Source organism: Gopherus evgoodei, chromosome 1 (assembly GCF_007399415.2).
Source record: "Gopherus evgoodei ecotype Sinaloan lineage chromosome 1, rGopEvg1_v1.p, whole genome shotgun sequence".
NCBI lineage: Eukaryota > Metazoa > Chordata > Testudines > Testudinidae > Gopherus > Gopherus evgoodei.
Window position 1 is genome coordinate 35,615,174 of NC_044322.1, and position 27,781 is coordinate 35,642,954.

Here is a 27,781-nt window from a genome sequence, read left to right on the forward strand (position 1 = left end):
ACTTCAAGAGCTTGGAGCCCTCATGCCTGTCCCAGGTTTAGCCGATGCACTCCATCGTTGAGATTGTTACACTCATTTGTGACAATCCCTGAAGGATTTTGGATCTATAAACCACACACAACACTAATAGGTAAAACTCATGAAACGTCCAGTGGATTCTATGAAATTAGGTGCAGTGTGACCACCTGCACCCAAACTCCCAGAGCTTGCACCCCAACCCCCTGCCTCAGGCTCAGCTTGGAGCCCCGCTTCCACATACTGAACTTCTTGGCCCCAACCCAGTTAAAATGAGTGAGGGTGGGGGAGAGCAAGGGACAGCGAGAAGGGGGGAAATGGAGTGACTGGGGCAGGGCAGGTCCTGGGTTGATCTTAAATTCAAAAAGTGATCTTGTACATGAAGAGGTCATGGCTTTAGGCATAAGGTTTTAATCACTTAAGACTGTAATTCCTGTAGTTGACAACAGCACTTGGTTTCTTTCACCAGCAAGACTTATTGCATCTAGTGCTAAATAATTAGATATGCTACTTGAAAGAATTTAGGAAGTAGTTGCTTAACTCACATATGAAAGCAGACTGAAATTTCTCAAAATAAGCTGTTTTGGCAGACCAAGTCAGAGACAGCTCCTTAATTTCACTATTTAAAAAATAAATTTATTTTAGACAAAATTATGTACAATATATACATTGGGTAAAGTTTTTTAACAAATATACACTTCTACACTTTCGCTAGGTGTGATAGGTGCTTACAAGAGTTTCATAAGTCATGTTATAATTTCGTGTCCATTAAAACATTACCATCCTTGTCCTTAACTCTTACTCTCCCACAGACATATTTTGTTTCTTGGTGTCCATTCGCATACACAGTTTTGACAGTACCATCTGGATATTCACGTCTCTTGAACTGTGGCGTATGCAGCTCTCTCTGACCATTGTTAAATTCTATAGTTTTGCTTCCATCTCTGTATTAAATAAGTGTATACAATTAAATATAAAATAGACTGACAGGGCCAGCCTTAAAATGAAATTCCAACACCATACTAAAAGTTAATAGGCAGGGGTTTAACTGAATGTAGAAACTTGGTAAAGATTCTCAGAGAGCATGCGCTATTTTTCCAGAACTTTATAGTGGTCAAAAACAAAACTTTCATTAAATCACAGTAAAGTTGATAAATACCATCTCAGCTGATCACTACTGTTGCAGTTAATTTTAAAACAATACTAAAGCTGCATTCTGAAGGCAATTAAAAAAAAAGTTGAGAGGCTGTCTTAATAGTTAAAGCAAGGAAGGAGCAGTAGAGATCACTGAAGTGTAAACGTATCAATTATTAGCAACATGCATCTTTGGAAAGTTTATTCTTGATTTAGTTAAATCAAGGCATGGAATATAGCTTACCATCCTATCTGAAGCATTGGAAGGCCCAAATAAATTTGTCCCTGATTCAGGAAAAGTATTTAAGCATGTGCTAATGTGCTTTCCTGTTTCAGGGCCTATATTAGTACATGCGATTAAATAAATGAATGCTTAGACACCTGTCTCTTAAAAGCAGATTACTACATGTACTTTGTGTAAATACATTATTCGGTATAAAATGCTACATTTCTTCTATATATCAGACATGATGTATCAAACATGTTCAAGTGTAAGCTTCTCGAGCTGAATAAGGTTTTAAAAAGTCTTTTCTATTACTAGTGGATATACCACACAGTTATACACATTCATTTTTCATCCTTTCATACAATATATCCGTCTTAACTTGAAGACAAGTACTGTACACAGAAAATGAGTTTTTAAGGAAGGGTGGATGGACTGCAGTGTGCCAAGAACTTTCTCCCCCTCTCTATTGCGTGGGAACCTGTCGGGTATATTTAAAGTAAAAAGTTACCTCTGCACACGAACAATAGTGCCATCTGGAAAAATGCTTTCCTCTCCCCCATCCATAAATAAATTCTTAATAGTTTGGTCAGGAAATGTAATTTCTTTCCTTCCGTCAGGGTAATGCTTTTCTGTAACAATGTGCACATTTTGTTTCAAAATAACTGCAGAAAGCTTTTTATACAAATTAAAGTATACAGATAAAAGGTTCATAGTTTTTACCTATTTGCCCATTTGAGAAATGCAAGACCTCTAACCCATCAGGGTATGTAGTATGAGTTGTCTGAGCATCTGCATAATAGTAAACCTGTAGAGAAGAATAGATCATAAGTGTCTAAAAAAAATCTGTCCATATAAACTGTTGGGAAGATTATTTGGATACATACCACTCTTTGATCGGGCATAACTTGTTTCACATCCCCATTAAAGAATGTTACAGTTATGGTCTTTCCATCCAAACTCATTTCTTTCCGTGTTCCATTAGGGAAAAATATAAGACGACAGCCATTTTTTAAAACCTTTTCAACCTAACAGGTAAATTACATAAAAGTGTATGTTCAGCAATAAAACTAGTATAAAGTTTTCAACAATTTCAGTTAAAATTAAATTCTCTGGCAATTTTAGCAGCTTGACAGTTCTAGCTATTGACAGGTAAACCAGCATTAGATGAAGAATATTTGTCTGACTTTTGCCCAGAATTTAATACTGAGCGCTTTGAGAGCCAAAGTTTGTTTGCACTTCTCATCCAATCCTTTCCAGTGTTTGGTTTGACCCAATAGTAGTAATAAAATGCAGCCACAGATGCTGTTGTGGAACCAGAAAGCAATACACAGGAATAGCCATTTATGAATTTGTCAGCCACATCCCTGAAACAGGTTTCAGAGTGGTAGCTGTTTCCCTCACACTTTGTCAAACCATTTCTCCAATAAGCAAAGAAAGTAGTTTTTTTTCCCTTTATTGTATAAATTCTTGTTAAATAAATTCTTGGGCCAGATGCCCAATTTATTTTAAATAGAGGTTAGAAATATTATTTGTAATATCACAGCCCTCAGGAGCCTCAGTCATGTACACTGTACAGCACCTAACCTAACAGTCAAACGGAATAAAAAGACAGTCCTTGACCCAAAGAACTTAAACTAAGTATAAGACAAAAGACTGATGGGGCTCGAGGAAGGGAGTACAAGGAATGAATGAGACCCTCGTTTTCCTTTTTTTTTGCTGCTTTGGTCATTTCCAATTGGACTCAAGTAAGAAACCATCCTGTGTGTATATATGGAACAGTTTACAACACACACTTTTTATGAAATGGTGATTTAGGTATTTAGATTTTAACAACATTTATCTTAGACTCTAAATGCCTCACAAGTGAAAGGGACACCCACCCAAAAGCCCCATATATAAATTGAACAAGAGAGGCACCACAGCCCTAACAAAGATGAGTTCCCCTGGCAGAGTGACATAATTACCCAGATTTATTCTCTGTAGCCTCTTTAAGGAAATCTGATCCTACCTTTCCATCAGGATAGTTAATTTCTCCCTGTATTTCTTCACTGCCTGTAGACACAAGAGTAGGGTGCTCTAATGGCACACATGTTTCAGTAGGAGACATGTCCTGAAATGAAAATATTTCTCTAGTAAGCAACTGTGACAGAATGCAACCCTGTATTAATACCCTCCACACTATTGTAATAATCACTGTACAAATTATGCCCTGTTTGAAATCATTTGAAAACTAATAACTCGCTGTCAATAATATGATGAAATGTGTGCAATTTTACATGTAAAATTGAAATCATGACTGAAGTTTGTTTATCAGACAAGTCTGGGGAGGGGATAAACCTGTTCCTCAAAGACAAAAGGACAAGCCTTTTGCCAGGTGTCAATCACCTACAAAATGGCCATTCTTTGGCAAGGAAGGGGGGCTGGAACAAACATCTACATCTTAGCAAACAACAGCATGAAACCCCTTTCACTACAAGACTCCAGCCTCACAGCAAGAATGAACTTCATTTAAGGGTAGCCTTCAGGAAAATGTATTTCAAAGGGGGGCTGACCTATAAAGTGAGGGCATGAAAACACCCTAAGGTATCTCTCCCTGTCCACCTCTCACTCTTTCACCTAAGATGACCAAACAAACAGCCTTTGGGAGCAAATTCTAGCCTGAGAATTTTGGTCAGCAATGTTACTGGGAACATGTGGTAAAAGATTTCACCTTGAACCAAGTCTAGAGTGTTACACTTTAGTACTAGGAAGCATTTTATCTTTATTTCTCTTGTAACCATTTCTACTTTAATGCCTTATACTAACATAAAACCTCTCTCTTTGTAATTAAACTTGTTTTATTCTTTAATCAAAACTACTCCAGTGTTGTCTTTAAACTGAATAGTGGGGGTAACTCCATTTAAAAAGTAACAAATTGTTGGATATGGATCCCCTTAGAAGGGCAACAAACCTAAAATATCTGAACTGTCCAGGAGAAAGCTGGACAGGGCAGAAAATGTTTTTGGGGGAAAATCTGGTACTGGAAGTGTGTTGGGATCACCATGCAAGTGGTAACCAAGGCTCGTGGAAGCTAGAGCGTGACTGGACTGCGCTGGCAGGCTGCAGCTATATATAGCCACTGAGGGGGCCAGCTTGGGAGCTTATAGCACCAAAGCAAAGCATTGTGAGACACCTCAAGTTGCAAGGCAGGGGGCGACACAGGCCCTCACTGGTCTGGATTGCAACCCAGAATGTGACAGCATTAAATCAGGCTCCATTTTTGTGGGATTTTTCTGGAACATAAAGATACCAGAAGTGATAAAGTTAGGTTATCTTTTTTTAAGTAGCCAAACTTGAAGGATTTTTGTGGCTGTGAGAAAGCAGCTCATGAAAGCAAGGAGGAACCAAGAGAATCATCAACCCAAAGCACCTAGAGAAAAGGTTTGATATAACTTATTGGATAATGACAAATCCACACAAGATCTGTTAGGTTTTGGCAATCAGCTTTTGCCTAGATTATAATGACCTCCATTTTACCAACAAATTCCAATCTGGTTCTTAACTTAAAACGTCAGTAACAACAGATTCCAAGGCAAAGAATCATTATTCATGTTTCATATACTTCTAGCAAATGCTACATACAATAGTTTATAAAGATGTATTATGTCTCAACTACCTGCATTCTTACAAAATTCACTGTTTTCTTCAGGTAGGAGATAAACATCCTTTTTTCTGCAAACATTTATTAAAATTTGGTAAATTTTGTAAGATAGTTTGCTTAGCTGCAATTGAACATCTCCATCACCAAACATCTCTCCCTGCTGTAACCAAAAAAAAATAGGGTTCCAAATACTAGATGGAAGTGTAATTTTCTGTACAGGTATTCTGCATTGCCAGAGAGTAGTTTAATATTGTAATCATTACTAAATCTTGTCTAGTGTTCTTATGGCAGTTTTACAAATCACTTTTCAGGCTGCACATTTGTGTAATGCAGATAACTATTCTATTATTTGGAATCAAGTCAAAATAGACAACATTCTGGTATAGGACTTACTATCATAAAAGTCCTAGAAGAAGCTTCTAGTGTTGTCACTGTCTTGTCAAAGTTACTCCCATCACTAACAGGTGCTGATTTAGGTCTTCTAGAAGGCTTTCCTGTTCGAATATAAAACAATAAAAATTGTTCATTTTACATTATCTCAGCAGCCAAGAAGCAGTTTGGGTGTTATAAGCAAATGTAATGATCAGAGTGATAGATAAACTATACTGGATATCTGCATACCTCATGTGCAGTATTAACTTGAAAGCAGTATCTTCAGCTACTCAAGAAGAATATCCAGTTAAGTGTGTTACCTCAGATATATTATTGCTTGCTATGGTAGCAGAGAGCTACAATAAAGTCATAATAATAAAATGCGCTATCTGTATTATATTTTATGTATAGATTCAAATAAGAAAGGCACCTTTTCAAAGCTCTCGGCGCCTAACTCATTTATTATATAAGAGAATAAAACAACAGCAGAGATAATCATGCCAATAGGAACTCAGCAAGCAAAACACCTACAGAGACTCCTTTCTACCCATTTTGATTTATAGGCAGCTCATCCTTGTCCTTTTCCAAAATAACCCTATAGTGTGTGTCCTTGCAGCATTCTTGGAAGATTTGGAATAAGTGAGAGGAACTATTTCCAGTATCTCGAAACCCTTACAGAGAACACAAAATGTCCTTCCAGCTACCCACTCTTTTATGAGGGATGTCCAGCTTAGGCACTTTTGCAGACTGTAGCTGTGGCAACATAGGACCAGAAGAAAGTCGATCTCTCAGGTACATCAGTCTCAAGACAGATAGGGCTTTATAGGTCATAAGCCAAGACTTTAAACTGCACCCAAAGACCAACAAACACCCAGTGAAGATCCTAGCATCATCGTTCCCGCCAAAATGCTTTACTCAGTAAGTGAGCCACACCATTCTTTACCAGCTTCATTCTTTGAATGATTTTAAAGATGTAACCTCATGCAGAGTGCATAGCTATGTGTTTAAGACTATTGCAAATAGCAGCAAGGTTCACATCTGAAAGACTGCAACCTCCTAGCCAGACGCAGATGTAAAAAACAAAAAAACCTGTTCTACTCTTGTAATGAGAGTCAAACAACAGCTGGGATCTTAAAAAAAAAATCACTCCTAAAAAGCAAATCTTAGTAACTAATGGTGGATGTATTCCCTCAAATCAAAGGGACCAATTACATCCAGCTGCTTCCCCACCATCTCTACCTTCACCTCATTCTGATCTAGATTGAGCAGCCAACTCATGGTCATCCATGGCCCAATCTTAATCAGAAGCTGTCTGAGTTGCATCATCCAAGTTGAAAATGACAGATTTACATTTTGGTGTCATCAGCATACTGAAAAACACACTTTATGCTTTCTTACTAACCCGCCTAATGGCCCCATATAGATGTTGAACAGGAGGTGGTGACAGAATGGCACCCTGCAACATCTCCCACTTCAGATGTCTTCAGAAATTGCTTTCAACTACCTCTTTTGTGATTTCTCAGAGAGAAAACAATCACACCACTGAAGAGCAGTCCTGTGCACTCCCACTAGAGTCTGTAGGCACAAGAACACTACCTTACAATCAAAACGGTATCCAAGGCAGCTGATTGATCTAATACGGCTAGCACAGATACCTGATCTTCATCCATTGCCAGGAGATCACTGACCAATGCAGTCTCTGGGCCATACCCAGTTCTGTACCCAGAGTGGGAAGGAGATCAGGGACACATCCACATATTGAGAGAGATGTATCCACAACTTTCTCCACAATCTTATCCAAGACTATTTGTTATTTATCAGAGCATTAAGTCTGACTGTTAAACTTCCACATGCATTATACTTTTGGACTATTTAATACATGGATTGCCTGAGGAAGAGAGAGATTACCAATTGTCAGTTGCTGTAAACAAACATTAAAACTGTTAAAAAGAGTTAATAGGATTCTCCTATTGAATAAATGTTTATACCTTTTACTTGTGAATAACCTTTCCCATTCATCTTGCTACTCTTTTCTATTTGAGGAACTGGAGATAGAAACTGGTTTTTTTTAAATCTAGTTGGTGGACTCTGAAAATACATAATCAAGAATTTGATTCAAAAATGATTTATTCAGCAATGTTATTACAATGCAATAGCACTCATCAACACAGACCACTTGTCCATAATTTTTTATTGCAATGACTGTTAATTATACACTTTTAAAGTATATTGTGGAGAGAATAAAGACTGAGCTTCTCTTTCCTCTGCTTCCTCACCATGCACAATCCCAAAATTTTACCTTGGTGCAGTTCACCAGGTATGAGCGTACTCCTCCTTACATTAGTTTTAAGTTTTAGTAGCCTAACTGTGAAATCATTCAGTGAAGACTGGCTGGTTTCACTGGCTAATCTTTAGAGTGCAAAGGCACTAAAGTCAGTTGCACCTGATTTCCCCACTGAACTCCAAAATAATTCAGTTAGCAGGATTCCTGGAAAGCATGGTACCTCCATACAGTGAAGATCCAGGTTTATAGGGGCAGCAGAAGTCAACAGCAATGTACTGTCTTACAACACCAATACACCCCTATTAAGAGACCAGTTGGATGTTTCATTTAATTTGAGTACCAATTGAAAACAAAAAATCACTATCTCTCTGCAGAAAATCAGTTTAAAATACCTCAAAACAAGCACAACTTACTATAGACTCTGCTCTCTTCAAATTCATTCCAGAACTTTCAGCTTTCCTGTTGCATTCAGCAGCTTCTGCTTTCTTCCAAACTTCTAGACGAAATCTTTCCATGATTTTGATCTCTTCCCTCAACTCTGTGTTCTCCTTTGTTAAGGTTTCTATCTGGTTTCTAAGGCGACCGTGAGTAGTTGACCATTTTGCTTCTCTTCGCTTTAAGTCTTCCTGCAGGTCTGCAAGCTGCTGTTTTAAAGCCTTAGAAAAATAAGGATTAACTGTGTGTAGGGGGATACAAGCCAGTCATTTCCTGCTGTATTAAAACACGGACTTGAGAAAATAGTAATCCGTCATTAGCAGTGACAGCACAGAAGACAGTGACCCAAAACAAGTGAAATCTTCTGTGTGTGAAGGGCAGGAAGTGTGTGTTGTTTTCTAAAGACAGGAGTTACTTTGTATTAACTTACCTGATCTCTCTCCCCATCAGGCAGCGAGCTTCATCCCTACTCAGGCCCCTTTACACCAGATGAAAATGTCAAGGGGCTCTAAAAGCCCTTGTTCTGGCAGAGGAAGGATTACCCTGGTACAGGAAATGGAGTCCTTCACAAACCTGGCCTCAGGGGCATACTGAGGATGGAGCTGCGGCACTACAGAGATTCTGGGCAACCCGCAATATTTTAGACAGTCCCTCTTCCCGGGGCTGCCTAAGTTATGTGGGTGGCCTCTCCAGCCTCCAGAGCAGCCCAAGATAGGGAAGGTGCTAAGGAGGCTTAAAAGCCAACTTAGCTCACCTTCTCCCTGGGCTGCAAGTTCTGTGCGCAGTGTAATGCAGAATCTCACCCTAGCTCCTAGGGAAGGAAAAGGACTTTTTCTTCATAGTGTTAAAGATTGTATTTTTGTCCTCCTTAATTTAAAAAAAAAAAAAAACAAAAAAAAACCACCAACTTAAGCCTCCCCATCTGTAAAATAAGGATACCGATACCACCTTTGTAAAGCACTTTGAGATCTACTGATGAAAAATGCTATATAATAACTAGGTATCATTATTATACAGAGATGTCTGGCTAGACAAAAAAAATATATATCGCATTTTCTATTCCTCTTTTCCTCTCTAAACAAGCTCACAGGAGATCAGGAATTAAGTAATTTGAATTAAATAATTGCCACCTTAGACTGAGTTAACCATAAAATAATGGATGATTCAATCACTAACTATAGTAAGATATTAAAAAGGAAATCCAAAATTCTAAAAGATAGAGGGAAAGATATCCATGAAATACCAAGATTACAATAAACTGCATTATTCACTCCTAATAGTGACTAACAGGTCTTATCTTTTTCAAAGGGATAGGATTAAACATGATGGAAATGAGAAGTTGTGTTTATGCATCAGACACATTATAATCTACATCTATTATGAGATAAAACTCTGCTTAGAACGCAACAATTATGGACAGAATGATGCTTGACACTGGTTCAATTTTTGCATTCAATTCACTACAGTGAATGAATTTGTTTGCAACATACTTATTACAGTAATATTTTGTAACTTGATTTAGGTTTATTGGTCTGATGTCATGTTCTTCGTTAGTGCCATTCTGAACCTTTTTTGTTATGGGAGTCTGACAGAAGGTCAACAGTTCTTCAGTAGTGTTTTGTTTTTTAAAGCAAAATGATACTTGTGTGACGCCTGTGATTTTCAGTGTGGGAACTACTGATGGATGCCAAGTATCTTGATCTAGTTTGAGAATATATATATATATATATATTCTCTCTTATCACACCCCTTCAAATTAACAAAATCTACAAATTCCAAATTGCACAACTGTGAAAAGCTGAAGTTTCACTGTGAAGATCAGAACAATCTTTAGATTTTTCTTACCTGAATTTCATCACGCTCCTTTTTATCTGGCATCGCTCTAGCTGCTGTGGAATATTTTTCAAAAACTTTACGGTCTTTTTGGAGTTTTCTCATTTCTTCTTTTTTAACTTCTTCTATCTGAGCCAATTCTTTTGTTTTCTGCTTTTCAAAGTCTGCTATTTCTTTCCTGAAATTACACAAAGTAGCTTATTGTTCTGGAATAGAACAACTTAAAGTTTGGAGTATTTATTTAGAATTTTACTTCTCAGTAATTCAGAATAGTCTCTCCTGTTCCCAGAAAGATTTTCCACTGTAAATAAATTACACACAATATAAATTTGGTCAGAAGGGTTTTCTCACTGTCACTGCTGAAGTCTTAATCATCTCTTTGCAGTTCCCACTAACAAGAATCCCCTCCATATTTACTGTTGCTTTGACTGACAATTGGACAGGACCTTTTTTCAGAGACCGCAAATAACGTTCCTTAATTGGCAAAAGGGATCGCTGTCATCCAACATAAGGCATTCCCTCTCCTTCCTCCGTCCCTAACTCTACCCCTTTTCCAGTCTACATGTGCCCAGGAAGGTTTTTCCAGGAACAAACATCTGATCAAAAAGACAGCATCAGAGTCACATTTTAGCAAGACACCAGGTAAAAGCACCAAGCTCTGGAAAATCAATCTTATTCTATTTTTTTTTTAAAGATTATTTTTATATAGTTTGACTCATTTAAAACAATCTCCCAACCATATGAGCTTTCATACTGAACAAGTTGGGTATAGATTTTTAAATCATGTTTTGATCCATATTCTAGAGTAGCAACTTGAGTGATTAATTATACAGTGTAGGCTATTTATTGCATGTTATACATTTAAACTACCTATAGTGCCAAACATTTTTTTTGCCTAAATCTACACTATTATATTCTAAGAGATGTCAATTACTTACCTGTATACTAAATATATCAGGGGTGGCCAAACTGTGGCTCATCAGCCACAGGTGACTCTTCTACAGTTAAAGTGTGGCTCACGGAGCCCCTCCATTCTCCACCTACCAGATTGGGAGCAGGTGGAGCTTGGGGCATCTGCCCAATGGGAAGGGAGTCTAGGGGCTGTAGCCCTGCAGGAGGTACCTGCCGGGGCTCAGGACTTCAGCACCTTCTTCCTGAAGCCCCACGCACTGGCAGGCACCACTCATGGAGCTGAAGCCCCAAACCTCACCACCCTGCAGCAGGGCTGAAGCCCTGAGCAGGTGCACCCAGCACTCAAACTTCTGAAGATTATCATATGTGGCTCCGAGGATCAGTAAAGGCTGGTCTACACTACGGGGGAAAATCGATCTCAGATACGCAACTTCAGCTACATGAATAACGCGATCCCGAGCAATCGATTGCTACCCGCCGATACAGCAGGTAGTGAAGACGTAGCCTAAGTTTGGCGACCCTTGAAATAGATCTCTAATATTTACTACTACCCAATACTGGTGTGCTTACCTGCCGATTTGCTCATTTGCCTATCAATAGCTCTAACTCAGAGGTGGGCAAACTACGGCCCGCGGGACCCTCCTGCCTGGCTCCTGGCCTAGGAGGCTACTCCACTGCCCCTCCCCTGCTGTCCCATCCCCCCTCGCAGCCTCAGCTTGCTCCACCACCAGCGCAAGGCACTGGGCAGTGGGGCTGTGAGCTTCTAGGGCAGCACAGCTGCAGAGCCTGGCCTGACCTGGTGCTCTGTGCTGCGCGGTAGCGACGGCGTGGCTGGCTCCAGCTGGGCAACGCAGCTGTAGTGCTGCCAGCCACCAGTGCTCCAGGCAGCATGGTAAGAGGGCAGGGAGTTGCAAAGAGGGCAGGGGAGTTTGGGGGGGGGGGGTGGATAGGGGTCAGGGCAGTCAGAGGGCAAGGAACATGGGGCTTGAATGGGAGCAGGGATCTTGGGAGAAGTCAGGAATGAGAGAAAAGGGGTTGGATGGGGCAGTAGGGGTTCCAGGGACGGTCATCAGGGAATGGGGGGTGTTGAATGGGGCAGGAGTCCCGGAGGATGGGAGGGCCAGGCCATGACCCTCTCCCTAACCGGCCCTCCATACAATTTCCAAACCCCACTGCAGCCCTCAGGCCAAAAAGTTTGCCCGCCCCTGGTCTAACTGAACAGTTGAGATGTATTTACTAAGCAAATAAAATACACTGAAATACTCCCATTGAAAAATTACCTGAGATTTTCTAAGGAGCTCTCTCGTTCTTCACGGAGTTTTGTTAAAGATGCATTTTCAGATCTGAATCTTTCAATTTCTGTTTCCAATTCAACAAGCTTCTCTCTTAGTACCCGGGATCGAACAATGTCTCCTGTCAGGGAACAGGCATACCCAAGTTAAGAGACATGCATACAGAGTGTTGAAGTATACACTAAATTGTCAGATATAAATGATCATCAGTTGATCTTACTCTGAGGCATAACTAGTCTCCAAATAATACAGTAGGCGATAAGTCAGTCCTTATCAAAGCAATCTGTGCTGCTTGTTCAACCATCTCAGGTTTTGAATATATTTGTTGTACAGGCACAACAGGATATGCAAGAAATACAAATTTAAATCTGAATTAGTCTTCAAAATAGAGTAATTCCCACTGAAGTTATGATCAGGGTTCGTACAGGGGGTGGGAGGTGAGGTGGTCAGGCTCTTCAAAGCTGCGCTCATAAAATAAACTCTGCCCATGCATGTCGGCAAAATAAGATCAACTTCAAAGTATTTTATGCAGATATTCAAAGTATGATTGTTCATACTCTCTGGGTTCGGTGAGCTTGGCTCAACCTCAGTAGGTACATCTACCCAGCAAAGAGCAGCAAGCCCCCAGCCCAGGTTGATAGATTCTGGTATTCTCTAGGTCTCTTAATTAAAAAAAAAGCTATATAGACAGCTCTTCAAAGTAGCAGCTTGGGCCCTGAAGCCTACCCCTTTCTCCCTTGGCTTCAGAGCCTGAGCTGCTACTTCGAAGAGCTGTCTACACTGCTATTTAAAAGAAGTACTAGTATGAGCCCTGCAAGCTTAAGTCTATTGATCCAGGCTGAGAGTCTTGCTGCTGTGAGCTTTGTAGATGTAAGTAAGGCTCAAAAATACCCATGGACTCTGTTAGGCTCTTCTTGATTGGAAGTTATTTTTTTTAAATGGTAGTATCATCTAACCACTTTTCACTTGGGGCACACCAAAGTGAAATGGTGCTCAAAGTTTCTTGTGGAGATCTATGATCCTTCATCTCCTTTCTTACATGAGGAATGAAACAGTTAATATTGATGTTGAAATCACTGTCACTAGGTATCTGAATAAACCCCTTCCCAAAATTAACGAGGCAGTTCTCTCTGCATTGGTTACACTCTGACATTTTTTAAAAAATTTCTTCTCAACCATAACACTAGAGGCTTTAATTAAAAAGAGCAAGCAAGCAGATTCTGGATAACAAGACAAATCTGAATCCATATCCTGTTTATGGTATAAAATTGTTTTGCCAGATATTAAATGATCAGCAATGTGCTTTTTGTATTTTAGTACCTATCTAGTATTTTTCCAGTAAGAGTGTGTTAGAATTGCTGAATTTATTCAGGTAGTTAAGAGAAGGCAGATGTGGATACAGATTGACAACAAGGGAGGGGGGAAGGTGGCATTACATTTGACAATGTAACAAAGTTGTTTCTAAATCATCTACATACACAGACGTAGTGCTGAATCCATCCTTTGAGGCCCAATGGCCTAGGAAACCAACAACCCAGGATCTGAACTCTTAACATACAGGCTGCAGTGCATTTTGCTACCACTAAACCATTGACAAAGTCCAGGTGTCCAAAAAACAAAAAAAACACCAAAACAACAAACAATGTTCCCTAACATTTTTGCATTAGAACATTCAGCTTGTGTACTTCAAAAGAATCCTACTGACCAGCAAATCTAACAATTATTAAAATTAGGTTGCTGTAAAGGATGATGAAAAACTATCAAAGGAAATGTAGCTACAATCCTAAAGACTCTCTAGTAAGAAGAAGAATTGTGCTCTGAAGATTGTTACGAAGCGGCCAATGGGAGCTGCGGGGGCAATGCCTGCAGGCAACGGCAGCACACAGAGCTGCCTGGCCATGCTTCCACCTACAGCTGAGCAAGGAGGATGTAGCTACTTCCAGGTAGCCCTCCAGATAAGCGCCGCCCAGGGCCCACTTCACCCCATCCCGTGCCCACTCTGCCCCCTCCCACCACCCAAATTCTGCTGCTGCGGGGGGTGGACTGGAGGAGTCACGTAGGGAGCCTGCCAGCCCCGCCAACCCCCCAGCACCTGCGGGGGCCCCAGGCTGCATGCCACTGCCTGCCCCCCTCCCCAGCAAGGGTCTCCCCCTCCAGTGGGGGTCCCAAGCCATGCACCGCCACCTGTCCCCCTCCCCAGCTCTCAGGCTATCCTCCCCCACACACCTCGGGGGTCACTGGGCAGCCCCCCCCCCCCCCGTTTTAGTTTCAGGTATTTTTAGGAAGAGTCATGGACAGCTCACGGGCCATGAATTTTTGTTTACTGCCCATGACCTGTCTATGACTTTTACTAAAAACACCTGTGACTAAAACATAGCCTTAATTATGAACTAGGTAGAGCTGGTTGAAAATTTTCTAGCAAATCAGAGTTTTGTCAGACAACGCCAGTTTGTTGAACCCAAAATGTCTCGTGAAACCAGGTCAGATTCAACAAACTTTTGTCAAGTCACTAGTAGGGTTCTGATGGAACCCTGGTTCCCACAGTCCACAGTTGAAGAGCAGCCCTATCAAACTAGGGCTTCCAGCCTCCCTGTTGTGGAGCCAGAAGCTCAAAGAACTGGGAGCCAGGAATCCCTGGGCTTAGGGCTTCCAGGATCCATGGCTCCCAGGCAACCCCATCTGGATGGACATACCTGGGCTAGAGACCCCAATGACTCCAGACTCTCAGACCAGTTGACTGCCCAATTCCCAAGTGGCCAGCCCTGGGAGATGGAGACCCCGGAAGCCCTAGAGCTGACTGACTTCTGAGGTTATTAGTAGTCATGAAAATGAAGAGAGTGTCAAATTTCAGTCAGCAGCTTCCAGACCCAGGGAGTGTCTTTTGTTTCGGAAATACCAAGGGTTGGTGTTCCCCCAAAAAAAATCAGGATTTCCAGTTTGAGAAATTTTGAAAAAAATTGTTCTATTCTGATTAGGAACAAAACCAAATTTTAAAGTAGCAAAATTTCTTGCAAACCAGAAATCTCAAATTTCAGCCCACTCTAGAACAAAGTTCTAAGGGCCTGATTCTCCTCTTAATTACACTAGTTTGACAACTGCGGGGAGGGATATCTCAGTGGTTTGAGCATTGGCCTGCTATACCCAGGGTTGTGAGTTCAATCCTTGAAGGGGCCATTTAGGGATCTGGGGCAAAAAAATCTGTCTGGGGGTTGGACTAGATGACCTCCTGAGGTCCCTTCCAACCCTGATATTCTTTTTTTTTTTTTTTTAAACCACTATAATTTCAGATTTCACTGACATTATTTGCAGCAGCATAAATGAATGAAGAATCAGACTCTAAATATTGATATTTGGCATTAATCCCTTTCAGTAACTTCAATTAATAAAATCTACAAATAAAGTAATGTGAGCATCTAGTAAAAAAAAAAAACTTTTGAAATCATGTTACTGGCCTCAAACATTTTTTCTAATGCTATTGCAAGAGCACTACACAGACACCAAATTTGTATCTAAATCGAAGGCGTAAAAATGAGTCATGGATATCTGCAGATTTGTGTGGCTCTAGCTATTGCTGTTGCCATTTCAGCAACGAGTTCAGCACAAGTTTTTGACAGCACACGCTAAATTTGCATGACTGGTAATTAACAGAAACTGCAAGGCAACACCAGTATTTTTTTCATTCCTCTCCATTATTTTGATTGCATGTTTTCAGAACATCTACTGCTCAGTCTACAGTGAAGTCTGTGTGTTTATATATTATTCTCTTACCTCCTGGTTCTTCTTGTCCCACATTTGATTTGGTTTCATGCTTTGCATGACAGTCTGGCTTCTGTTTAGGTTTCAGTGAAGGAAAGAGTTTCATCATGAGGTCTGATGTGGGAGGTGTACTTGCATCACCATCTGTCACACACTGTTTGGGCAAATCATCTCCCTTCTTTATTGAAGCAACCTTTCTCTTTATTGTTTTATCTGGGGCAGCCATTTCACTTTTATTGTAATAGTCAGTTTGTGGAGGTATTTTAATGGTATCATTTTGGGGTACTTCATGCTGAATCTCATTTTCTTGAAGGTCAGTCCATGTTCTTTCATCATCAAACTCAACCTTATCCTTATTTGTACATGAAACACTTCTTTGAGATTCAGACACTTTTCTATTAATCTGATTTGGTAGCAAACTGGATTCATCACTACTATAGTCTTTGTCCGATAAATCAAGATCAACATCCCTACTTTTGTTTTCTTTGCTGAGGTCTTTGACAGGTCCTGTGCAATCACAGAATGCTGGATTATCTTCTCTGATGCTCAAAATGAACTTTTTAGCATCTTCATTTGCACATTTTAAGGTGGTCTCAAGTTCTTCCTCAGACTCTGTAGTAATGACACTGCTTCCAACATCCTTATCTTCATTTACATTCCATTCAGTGCTTTTTAAAGTTGGAGATGCTGCAGTGGAAGAAGTCTGAAATATTTTATTATCTGTTTTATTGAATTGGTCCCTTAGTCTAACAGATGCCCTCAAATCCAAGACTCTATGTGTAACTGCCCTGTCATTTTTATTTCCTTGTAAGATAATTTCTGATTCTTTATTTTTGTTATTTATAATATCTAGTGTATTCATTTGCAGCTGCTGCATTGCTTTAACAGGGGTAGAAGACATTCTACGGCCTTTTGAAATTTGCTGATCTCGATCCAGGAACCTTTGTACAAATGAGGAATTACTCGAGAAAGATACTTCATCAGCAGCCTGTTCTAGAAACAAAAATTCATCTAATTCTATGTTCTCTTTTTCCTTTTCTTTTTCCCAGTTTTCCAACTTATTCTGAAATGAAAGTTCAAAAGAAAGTTCTGGATCTTTTACAGGGTGACTTGTAGAACATTTGGAAAGAGAAAAAGTTTTGGTAGATTCTGTGGACAGCTGAAACTTTTCTGTATCTGAAAAATTGTCAGTTGGCCTAGCAAATTCCATTATGTTTTCTTTATTTTCAAATTTGCAGTTGATTTCTGATCTGCAAGAATCTCTGAACTGCCCATCAAGATTCTTATCAGTCTGCAGTCTCACTATTGGTGGCGATATATTTTTTCCAATATGATTCTTGAGTACTATGGCCTTCTGAACAGGGAAGACAGAATCATTTGTTTTAGCTGCTCGGTTACATTTTTTAGAGAGCACAACAAAATTCTCAGAAACCTGTTCCTTGCTTAAAGGTGCAGTTTTCCGCTGTATTTGTGGTCTGTCCACTTTAACAACATTTCTTTCCTCCAGAGTACTTTGCTGAGTCATCAGTTTGCTTTCTTTATGCTTAGTTACTTTAGATTTGGCATTAGTGAACCTAGTTAAGCCTTCTCCGCATTTCAGAAAGGGTCGTTTTGTCAGTAGTTTCTGAAAGGTTGACTTTCCTACTTCCTTAAAAAAAACAAAAACAAAAAACACCTTCCATTATATATTTACAGACTTATCTAAGTAAGGCTTACTAATATGTAAAGTTACACAGGACCTGTCCCACTATAGTTTTAAGGAAGATTAGAATCTTAAAAATAGAATAATTGTTTTTAAAAACTTGAATACTGCATATATAAAGTTGTAAGCTCTTCAGAGCAGGGACCTGTCTTCTCACATGTTTGTAAAGTTTCTAGTACATTTTGGGATAGTATATAAATAACTGTAGTGTTTATAATAATTAACCTGTTGCTCCTCTTTTTGCATCAGGCGCTGGTCTTCTAATCGTATCTGTTCTTCAAGGAATTCTTCAAATGTCTGTTTCCTCTCCTGAATCCCAGCTTTAATAGGCCTAGTATAAGTTTTTTAAAGTTATAAACTGCAATGTTAAAGTTAAACCTTTGTTTGACAATGCAAATAAAAATGTAATTTATCATACAACATATGAAAATTATATAAGCAGGTAAGGAATTAAAAAGTTCTTTAGTCATTTACGTATCCAGTGGCAAAGCTAAGGCTATTTAATTTAAATAATATGCTAGATTACCACTGATTCTCAAAGACAAGCACAATGATATTACAGTAGAACATCAGAGTTACGGACACCTCAGGAATGGAGGTTCTTAACTCTGAATAAAATGCAGCTCCAGCAGTTCACACTCCGGGCCAGTTTCTAGAGGCAGCTACTTTACTGGGCAAGCCTGTCCCCATCTCGACTGGGATTGAGAGGGAGATTGAGGGGTGGTGGTGGTGGTGATGATGAAAACAGAGCATACTCCCTCTCAGCCGGTGGGAGGTGGTGAAAACAGCTTCCTCCTCCCCTCCGGCCGGGGGAAGAGGGTGAAAACAGCACCCAGGGCTTATAAGAAAGCAGTGCAGACCCCAGTGCGGCTTCTGCCCAGCTGCCTTGGGCTGGCAGCAGAGGTTCACAGCTTTGCCTGCAAATCTCAGCAACTTCACTTCCTAGCAGTAGGTTGGTGTCCTGTATATGGGGTTAGGGGTGGGGACAGGCATCCCAGATGGCCCTACCTTTAAGATGCAATGCACAGTACAGTATTTGCTTTTTTTTTTTTGTCTCTGCTGCTTCCTAATTGGTTACTTCTGGTTTCACATGATGTTCGGCTGACCAGTCAGTCCGTAACTCTGGTGTTCATATCTTTGAGGTTCTACTGTACTTTATCACATTTGTTTTAAGTAACCAAGAAAGGCACATGTGACGCATGGCTAGAAAGGGTTAAACATCCTGCAAAATAAATAACCCACAGAAGACATGTGGGGAGATAATTTGTGGTTTTGTGTATTTACATACATATGAGTAGGGTGAACAATGTAATCAATAGTCCCTGTCTATGCTGTACTCTGATAATTCAGAGGTCAAAAGAATATCCTATCGTGTAAATTAATTGTAAACATAGGATATCTCAGTATTCATCTCTCTTTGAAATGTACTGCGACTGGCGGAGGAACAAGCAAACCCTTATGTTAATTCATATAGCTAAGTACCCGTGATAGACCTCCTTCAAAGTCATCCTAATGACCTTTTGTTCCCTGAGGAATTTATCAAAAGACATGAAATTGTATAAAAGATCCTTGGGTCCTGATTCGGTCATCTCAGATCTGCTTAGACCTCATCAGGAGAAGTTTGAGTTGCAAGACTGAAGTCCCAGTTATTCTGGTATGCCCTGAATATGAGATTTGGAGATTGGACTGTGACCTACGAACTGAATTCTAAAGGAAGTCTTTGCAACTACATAGCTCACCATCTCTTCTGTGAATCTGAACCTCAGTGAATTGAACTCATGTATGTATATTGATATTTTAACCATACTCTCTTTTGTTCTTTAATAAATTTTAGTTTAGTTAATAAGAATTGGCTGTAGCATGTATTTGGGTAAGCTCTGAAACATTCATTAACCTGGGAGGTAATGTGTCCGATCCTTTGGGATTGGTAGAACCTTTTCTTTTATATAATGAAATAAGATTTACAGAAATTTTCATCATATTTCACATGGGTACGTGGATGGAGGCCTGAGGCTGCATCACTTTAAGGGAATTGTGTTGTTTGGACTTCTGAGTAACCAGTGAGGTAATAAAGAATCTGTTTTATGCTGGCTTGGTAAATCTAGGTATTCCAATATCCACCAGCTTTATGGGGATTGTCTGTCCCATTTTTTGCAGTTCACCCTGACTGAGTGACCACAGCTGGCTCCCCACTAGGGCCCTGGTCACAGCACATCTAAATCTTGCTGCTGCTTCTTACACTCGATGTCAAAGATCTTATCCTTCCACTATGCCAAACCCTTATCCCGGCCCTGGTCAAGTTCCAAATGCCTACTCTGCTATAAACACCCATGGCTGGCCCATGTCAGCTGACTCAAGCTCATGGGGCTCAGGCCACAGGGCTATAAAATTGCAGTGTAGATGTGCAAGGGTTGGGAGGGGTCCCAGATCCCAGGTGACAACCTGAGCCCAGACATCTACACTGCAATTTTATAGCCCCGCAAGCTACAGTCAACTGACATAGGCCAACTGCCATTGTTAAGGTCATCTTCCTAGCCTGTCACTCTGACTACATCACCCCTCCTCTTTCACTTCAAACAGACTTCCTGTCCATGCTTTCAAGGACATGCACAATTTAGCCCTGTTCTGTTTAACCTTATGTTCATTTTGGTTTCACTTCATCAGTAATGCTAGTCTTTACCACCCATTAGTTCATTTTACACCCCCTTCCCTGCCCCCGCACACAAGAGAGAGACTCCCTATCAAAATGTATAAAGCCATCACCTTATCCTCTTCCACATCTCTCCTTCAGACTCACCTCTGCCATGATGCTTACAGAAAAAGGCCATCTGATAATGGCTATGCCAGAGAAAGTTGTAATGAGTCAATCCAGTAGCAGTAATCACAATTATAGTAGTGCACACAGTAAAGCTATGCCAAAACATGATTTTGGTTTACCATTACCTTATCCCTACACATTTATTTCATCCACCTGTTATGCCACACCATAATTTAGGGGCAGGGACTTCTTTTGCCATATCTCTGTATAATGCCTATCATAGTGGGGGCCCACTTGGTTAAAATGTAATAGTTGTATTGAGTAGTATCTAGAAGCCCCAACCATTTTCAGTCAGGTCTTAGAACTTGGTCAAAAAAGATTGGATTACACTATTACTTATAAGCTTATATTTACCTTTCCTCTATGTTAGCTGCTTGTAAGCATTTTCTTCCATTGGAACTTTCAGACAAATCTATATTTCTTGAATATAAATGATCAGCATCACTGTCTTCACCTCCAACAGACTCTTCCATCTTTTGTTTTGGACACCAAGTGCTTTCTCCTATTAAATGATGGATATGTGTCTTTTTTTCTAATGTGAAACCAGTTTTCAGCTTGTACTTTAAAAACCAGGAACAACATTCAGAGGCAATTCACAGATTACAAAGTCAAAAGGGACTATCGTTATTTAGTCTGACCTGGGTAACACAAAGCCATGAGACTTCCCTCAGTTAATTCCTGTTTTAACTAGAGTATCTTTTAGAACATCTAATTTTGAATTAAAAATTTCCAGCATTGGAGAATCCACCACAACTCTTAATAGTTGTTCCAACGGATACTTAGTCATTTAAAAATTATGTTGTCGACCTATCACTATTTTTCTGTCTTTTCTATTTAGACTAAGTTCTCCAAAGCAAGGGCCCTATCATGCTGTGTGTTTGTACAGCACCAAACACAACAAGAACCCAGTCCTAGTTGAGGTGTTTGGATGCAACCATAATATGAATGTTGATTAGTAGTTTTAAAAATATTTTAAATAATGCAGTGTTTACCTGGGACTAATCCAGTATTTTTGTGATATTGTGTGAAACAGTACTCAACATTTTAAATAGAATATTAAAATTAAAGTGTTCCATTTCCTTAAGTCTGTATGCTTTAATTCTCCACTTACCAGGGAGTCCTTGATGGCCAGATACCAAGATAAGTAGTTTCTTTTGCTCTTCCATAAGCCTTTGAAGTTGTTCCATCTGTTGCTTCTTCAGCTGTTCTTGTTTCTGCTGTTGTATTTCTTTTAGCTTTATCAAGCATAAAAATCAAGTGTGTTTGAAGTCAACAGTTTTCTTAGAATCTGAGAATAACTAGCATGAAATGCTTTTTATATTTCTTGCCTGAAGATGCTTTATTATAACAAGTGGCATTTGAACAGGATGTAAACAAGCTATGTTAAAACTAGGCCCTACACTCATTAATAGTACATTTTTAAACAAATTATACTGAAGGTATTTCTTCCAGTGACCAATTCTTTAATAGTTCCACTAGCCTTTAAATGGATCATAGAATCATAGACTATTAAGGGTGGAAGGGATCTCCGGAGGTCATCTAGACAAACCCCCCCGCTCAAAGCGGGACCAATTCCCAGACAGATTTTTACCCCAGTTCCCTAAATGGCCCCCACAAGGGCTGAACTCACAACTCTGGGTTTAGCAGGCCAATGCTCAAACTATTCCTCCCCCCCTTATAATTTACAAGTTGGTTAAATTACATAGAAAACCCCACCCTGAAGACTTCGACTTTTTCTGAAAAATATTAAGATTTGGCTAATATTTACGTTTGTACTAGTATTTTTTTATTAAGACTTGAAACATCTAATGAAAATAAAATCCTTATCATAGAAATTCATCCTGTTGCTCATTTCTTATTTGCAGTCCCAATATAACATGTGACATCTCAGTTAGTTACAGAGGAAAAGGCTTTGATGCGACAGAGCAAATGAAAAACAAGAAGCGCTAAAGAACGCTTAGAGTCATAATGCCCCAGTGAGGCAAGGAAGTTTTATACTGATTAAAGTACAGAGGTACTAAGTGACTTAACCATGGGCCCCTAACTGCCACCCTTACATAATAGTGCCTTATTCCACAGGCAATCCCACTGAAAACAAAAATTACTTGCAAAAGTAAAATACTACTCAAACATAAATAGAGGTGACAAATCACACACACAGAGTTAGTGGTCAAGTTAATTCCGGGTCCTGACTCCAACTCTTGTATTCCTACCTCTATATTGTACCTCCTCACAAAGTGTTCTATTCTCATGCTGGTGTCTTCATTAAACAAACAGGAAAGTAACCACCTCCAAAACATATCACAACTCACGCATAGGTGCAGTCAGAATGGTTTCTAAGGGCTTGGCTACACTTGCGAGTTACAGCGCAATAAAGGAGCCCCGGGTGCACTAGCTCACTACCCATCCACACTGGCAAGGCACGTAGAGCACTCTGACTCCACGGCTACAGCGCTGCTGGTACTCCACCTTGGTGAGTGTAACAATGTTTGCTGTGCCCCCGTTGGAGCGCTGCAGCACCAATGTGAATAAGGTGTTGCATTACTGTGCTCTGATTGACCTCCAAAAAGGTCCCATAATCCCCTTAAGTCAAGTGGCCACTCTTGTCATTATTCTGAACTCGCTGTAGGAATGCTATAGGAATGCGGATATGCTCTTTCAAAGCTCCATTTCTGACAGCTCGCTGCTTATCTGCTCCGGGACAAAGGAATGCTGCTTGCTTTGAGAGAGAGAGAGGGGAGGGAGGGAGGGAGGGAGGGGGAAGGTCTCCTGCTGTCTGAATTTACAAGACAGCATGCTGACACGCTCTCAGCCCCACAAAAACCCACTCTCTCCCTCTCCACATACACACAACACACTCCCTGTCACACTCCACTCCACCCCACCCCCCCATTTGAAAAACACGTTGCAGCCACTTGCATGCTGGGATAACTATCAAAATGCACTGCTCTTTTTGGCATTGCAAGAGCTGCTAATGTGGCCACATCAGTGCGCTTCCAGCTGAGAGCATAAACAATTGGCAGCGTTTTCCCTGCTGTGGTCTCCAAAGGCTGGTTTAACTCCCAGTGCTTTACAACTGCAAGTGTAGCCATGCCCTAAATAGAACATCAATGCTTTTAAAGAGGCATAATAAGGTGCTCTTTAAACCATCAACAATTCCTCTTTAAATATCAACATCAAAATTACATATAGTCTTTGCACCTCACCATTATTCCATATTGGTGATGTATTCATTTACTTATTCATATGTAAAATACTTTTGAAAAAAAAAAACAGTTTTTGAGATGAGTTGTGACATTTTGATCTGGAGTGTCTCATTTTATTTTCAATGTTATCAAAGAGGGCTTTGTTTTCATAATAATCTGACTCCAATACTTTATCTACCTAACCCAAATTAAACAAAAATTATAATCAAATAGCAATTTAAATAGCTTCCAAAAGCTGCACATTCCTTTATTCCTCATTCATCTTTAGTGAAGAAGTATTGTACATAAAAAAAAAAGTGAAGTCTACTCCAGACTCAAAAGATTCATTTTCTGTTCACAAATTTTATCTGGATTATCCATGTCTGGTTTTATAATCTTTTCCCTCATCTAACTTTGACAAACTTAAAAAAAATAAGCTGTTAGTGCATGTCCAAACAAAGCTATGCACCCAGTATGTGATCACATGTAGGTGATGTATTCAGCTGTATGACTCAATCCTAAGGTCCCTGATCCTGCCATGGCATCTACATCAGTGCAGCCCTATGCCCACACAGCGGCAGAGTGGGTCAGTTCAGGACCAGGGTATTGGTTTGGCTTCTTCCTCGCCAGATGCAAAACTATTCAGATGGAGAGAGATTTTAAAGCCAAATATATTGGTATATAAGTTTTCTAACGACTAACAGAATATTTTGCTATAGAAGAAATAGATAACAAAACTGAAAACTTTCACTGTGTCTCTTTAGCTTTCATATTTCCAATCACACTTAAGCATAACATTTTAGTATTACAGGTTTTTAAAACTGCATCATTTTGTCTCAACTTCAGTGAGACAGATGATGGAACATTCTAAAATAGCTGAATAAATAAATACACTTTCACTTAAAGCAATTCACTTTCAGAGTGGAACAAGGGTTTGGCCCTCAGTATTGAGTATTATGAAGAAGAGAGTGCTAGATTAATCATCTACTGTGATTTGGAATTCGCTCTTTAAACTAGCGTTGTTCTGAAAGCAAGCAATACCTTTTGCCATGTTTAGGTAGCTGCAGTCACCTTGCAGTTAACAGAAGATGTAATTATAGACTATAACAAGAAATCCTAATGAAAGCATGCCAAGGAAAAAAATTTTTTTTTACCTGTTCAAGCTTTTGTAGAAGTGGATCACTGTAATCTGCTTCATTCTGATCATCTACCTCATCACATACAGAGTCAGTTTTAGGGGCTTTCCACAGAGCAGGAGCATCTTTAAGTGTTAACATGGGTTTTTTCTTGACCAAGTGAAATGCTGCAACTGGAAAAGTTATTTCAGTTGTATTTAACTGAGGTCCACAGGGGCTGCCAGACTACAAGATTTGTTCTTCATGCATGGAGTCTTCACTTATAGAACTGCTGTTTGAAACATGCAGCATTTTAACTGGGTGACTTATAATATTTACAGTTCCAGATGACACACTTTATTGGTTTTCAAAATATGGAAAGTAGGATTTAGTATACCTCCGGAACAGGAAGTTTTGGACATCCAGTGTATGATAAAATTTTGTTCACTATTTAAATCTGCAGCAGTGCCCATCTGGAAAAATGTATTTCAATTTAATCTGTTATGCAAGCAGCAGTATAACCGGCAAAGTAACATGTTAGGTTTGGTTATCAACTTTAAAAAATATTTCCAGGTATTGAAAGTTACACGTAAAAAAGATTTAAAAAAGCTGTTAAATGTACCTACAAATAATACATAAAATTGCTTACAATCCACTCAACATATTTATAAAACTGAATCCTCGTGTATTGCTCCAGTACAATAGAATCCACTTAAACAACCACTTGCTGAAGAATACACATTATATAAAGCAAAACAGACAATGAAGCTTTTAAATTTAGTATCAATTGAAATCAAGTAAATGAACAACATTCCAAATATGCCAAAAGATGCAGCACATATAAGCAGTGAATCAAGTAACATATTTAGAGTGATGGAGCCCTGAGAGTTTTAAATATGGTCCCCAAGAGTGAGAAAAAACTCATTGAGGAGCTGCCAAGACTACCCATTTGGCATTCATTTTAAGGCAGTGTTTAAAAAGTCCATCTAGATACGGTGAATTTTACAGTTTCACTGAAAGTAAAACACTTAAAATCTTGCTCATTTTTTGAAAACACTTCATTCGGGTCCTAGTTTGTGTCTGCTCTTGTTCAAGGTACAACATATTCTTCAGCCTACACCCTGTTGCAACTTCTGAATTGCAATTGAACTGCAAACTGTTACAACAACGGAGCAAGACAGGGACAGGCGAGTTTCCACTCGGGCATTCATATCACAACCACAGGGGGCGACAGGGTTCCCCCTGTCGAGCCTGGACAATTCCAGCCATTTCCAATGGTTCTAAAGCACACAAAGCAAACGCCCTTTTTCCCCCCATGAGAAGTCGACGCTTTTAAAAGCTGTCTTTAGATGACCGTACAAGAGAGACCGTCTCCCTCTTGACAAACAGGACTTGACAGGTGGGACATCACACCCCAGATTTGAAGCGGGCGGGCAGCAGGCCCCACATACACTCAACAGTGCAGCTGCTGGGAGGACAGAACAAACTACAGCGGCATTCGCCCTCATCGCCTGCAGCCTCCCCCTGGCCACGGGCCGATGTCCCTCTGCCCCACACGTCACGGGGCCCAACGCCTGCCCTGCCCTAGGGGCCTGCGTACCTCAGCATCACCCCCGTGAATAGTGAGGTGGGTACAGCAGCCTCCCCCCGCCAGGAACCTCGCCCCTCCCTTGGATACCGGTGGGGGAGGGGGCGCGAAGCAGCTGCTGCCCCCGCCCAACACCTCACCCGCGGCCCTGCGCACCGAGGCAGTTACTCCGCGCGACCTCCACCCAGGCACCCGCTGAGCCGAGCCAAGCGCGGCCTACGTCTGGCTTCCTCATGCGCTACGCGACAACAGCTCCTCGGCCCAGCGCCCCCCGCCAGCTCCCTTTACAAACCTGCCGCCATCGTGCCGCCTCCCAGCGCCGCAGGCTGGACAATGTCTGGCCCGGGGCATTGTGGGAGTTGTAGTCCCAACTCGACGACTTCCTCTCCGGGCTGCGAGGGAGCCTTCGGCGTTTGAACTACAGCTCCCGAGAGCCTCGGCCAGCAGCCGGGACGTTATTGGGCTTCAATGGTAAATCTCGAGCTCCCCGCCCCCACCTTCCCCAGCCTGTGGCGGTTAGAGGGCGGGGCTGAATCCTCAGTCACCACCGCCTCCCTGGCCGAGGTCCCCGCCGCTTTCCCCTTCGGGCACTCGCTGCCAACCCCACAGGGCGACCCAGGTTGGCGAGGTGACTACGAGCGATGCTGAGTCTCTGGCTTTTAGGGGCCGAGGGTTTCTCGGGGCTGCTGCCCGTGCCGCCGCCGCCAGCTCTGCAGTCTTGTTAAACAGCGTCACACACATGTCATCATAAACGGAGGCGTGGGCCTGCCAGGGCGAACGAGGAGGCGTTAGAGTCGTGTTGGGATTTGTGGGTGCGTGTTATTTTCCTAGGGGGTGTGCGTGTTTGTTTAATAACAAGTCTTTGCCACTGGTGTCAGTTGAACAGGGTGGGGAAGCAGGAGGGGGAAGAGCAGGAGTAAACAAAAGGGGAAGTGTTGGGCTTTGTAAGTTTCCCATTTGAGGCAGGTCTGTGAACACTTTTGGTCTCCAGGTAACAAGCCCATTAGGTGACCAGCCCTCAGTTCCAGCAGCAGGTGACTCACCATTGTGCACCTAGCAGCCAGTGGTACCTAACAGGCTGGGACTTGTCTCCACACCTTTGTATCAAGGGAGAGAGTGGAACAATGGGTTCTGCTTTGCATGAACTAGATGCAGTTCTTTAATTCCTTGCTACTTGCCAATACTGGTCTTTACCTCAGTATATCTTAATTTCTTCCATATATCCTCCAAGTCTGCTTCCTCCTAAATAGAGGTGAAATATAGGCAGAAGGGCATGTGGGGTCACATGGTGCCACAGGACACCCCCCCCCCGCAGAACAGCTGAGCTAGGCCTGCTTGAGGCGGAAGGGGAGGAACAGCTGGGAGCTGCTGCTGCTTTAACTCGATGGAGAGACAAGAACAGCTGGGAGCTGCACAGAAGGGCAGCTGCTTTCCAGAACAGGAAGGGCTCTCAGAAGAGTAGGGGGCTTGACTC

The 27,781-nt window shown here is 41.0% G+C and overlaps 1 protein-coding gene across 4 annotated transcripts; it reads right to left on the reverse strand.

Moving 5' to 3' along the window:
* Positions 1-625: 625 nt before the first annotated feature.
* CENPJ (centromere protein J) lies at positions 626-27,116 on the reverse strand. 4 transcript variants are annotated; one of them, XM_030561314.1, is made up of 16 exons: positions 26,600-27,116; positions 24,759-24,913; positions 21,531-21,654; positions 20,774-20,921; positions 17,827-17,932; positions 15,912-17,547; positions 12,132-12,264; positions 9,952-10,117; positions 8,085-8,327; positions 7,376-7,475; positions 5,409-5,509; positions 3,384-3,485; positions 2,260-2,400; positions 2,096-2,180; positions 1,884-2,004; positions 626-959 (listed from the first exon to the last, which is right to left on the reverse strand). In XM_030561314.1, the coding sequence occupies exons 1-16, from the start codon at positions 26,607-26,609 to the stop codon at positions 767-769; spliced, it is 3,564 nt and encodes a 1,187-aa protein (XP_030417174.1). In that variant the 5' UTR covers positions 26,610-27,116; the 3' UTR covers positions 626-766. The 4 variants fall into 4 exon arrangements, with proteins under 4 accessions (XP_030417174.1, XP_030417193.1, XP_030417184.1 ...); XM_030561333.1 differs by lacking the exons at positions 20,774-20,921; positions 24,759-24,913; positions 26,600-27,116 and having other exon boundaries at positions 15,912-17,543; positions 21,531-21,616; XM_030561324.1 differs by lacking the exons at positions 20,774-20,921; positions 24,759-24,913; positions 26,600-27,116 and having other exon boundaries at positions 21,531-21,610.
* Positions 27,117-27,781: the final 665 nt, after the last annotated feature.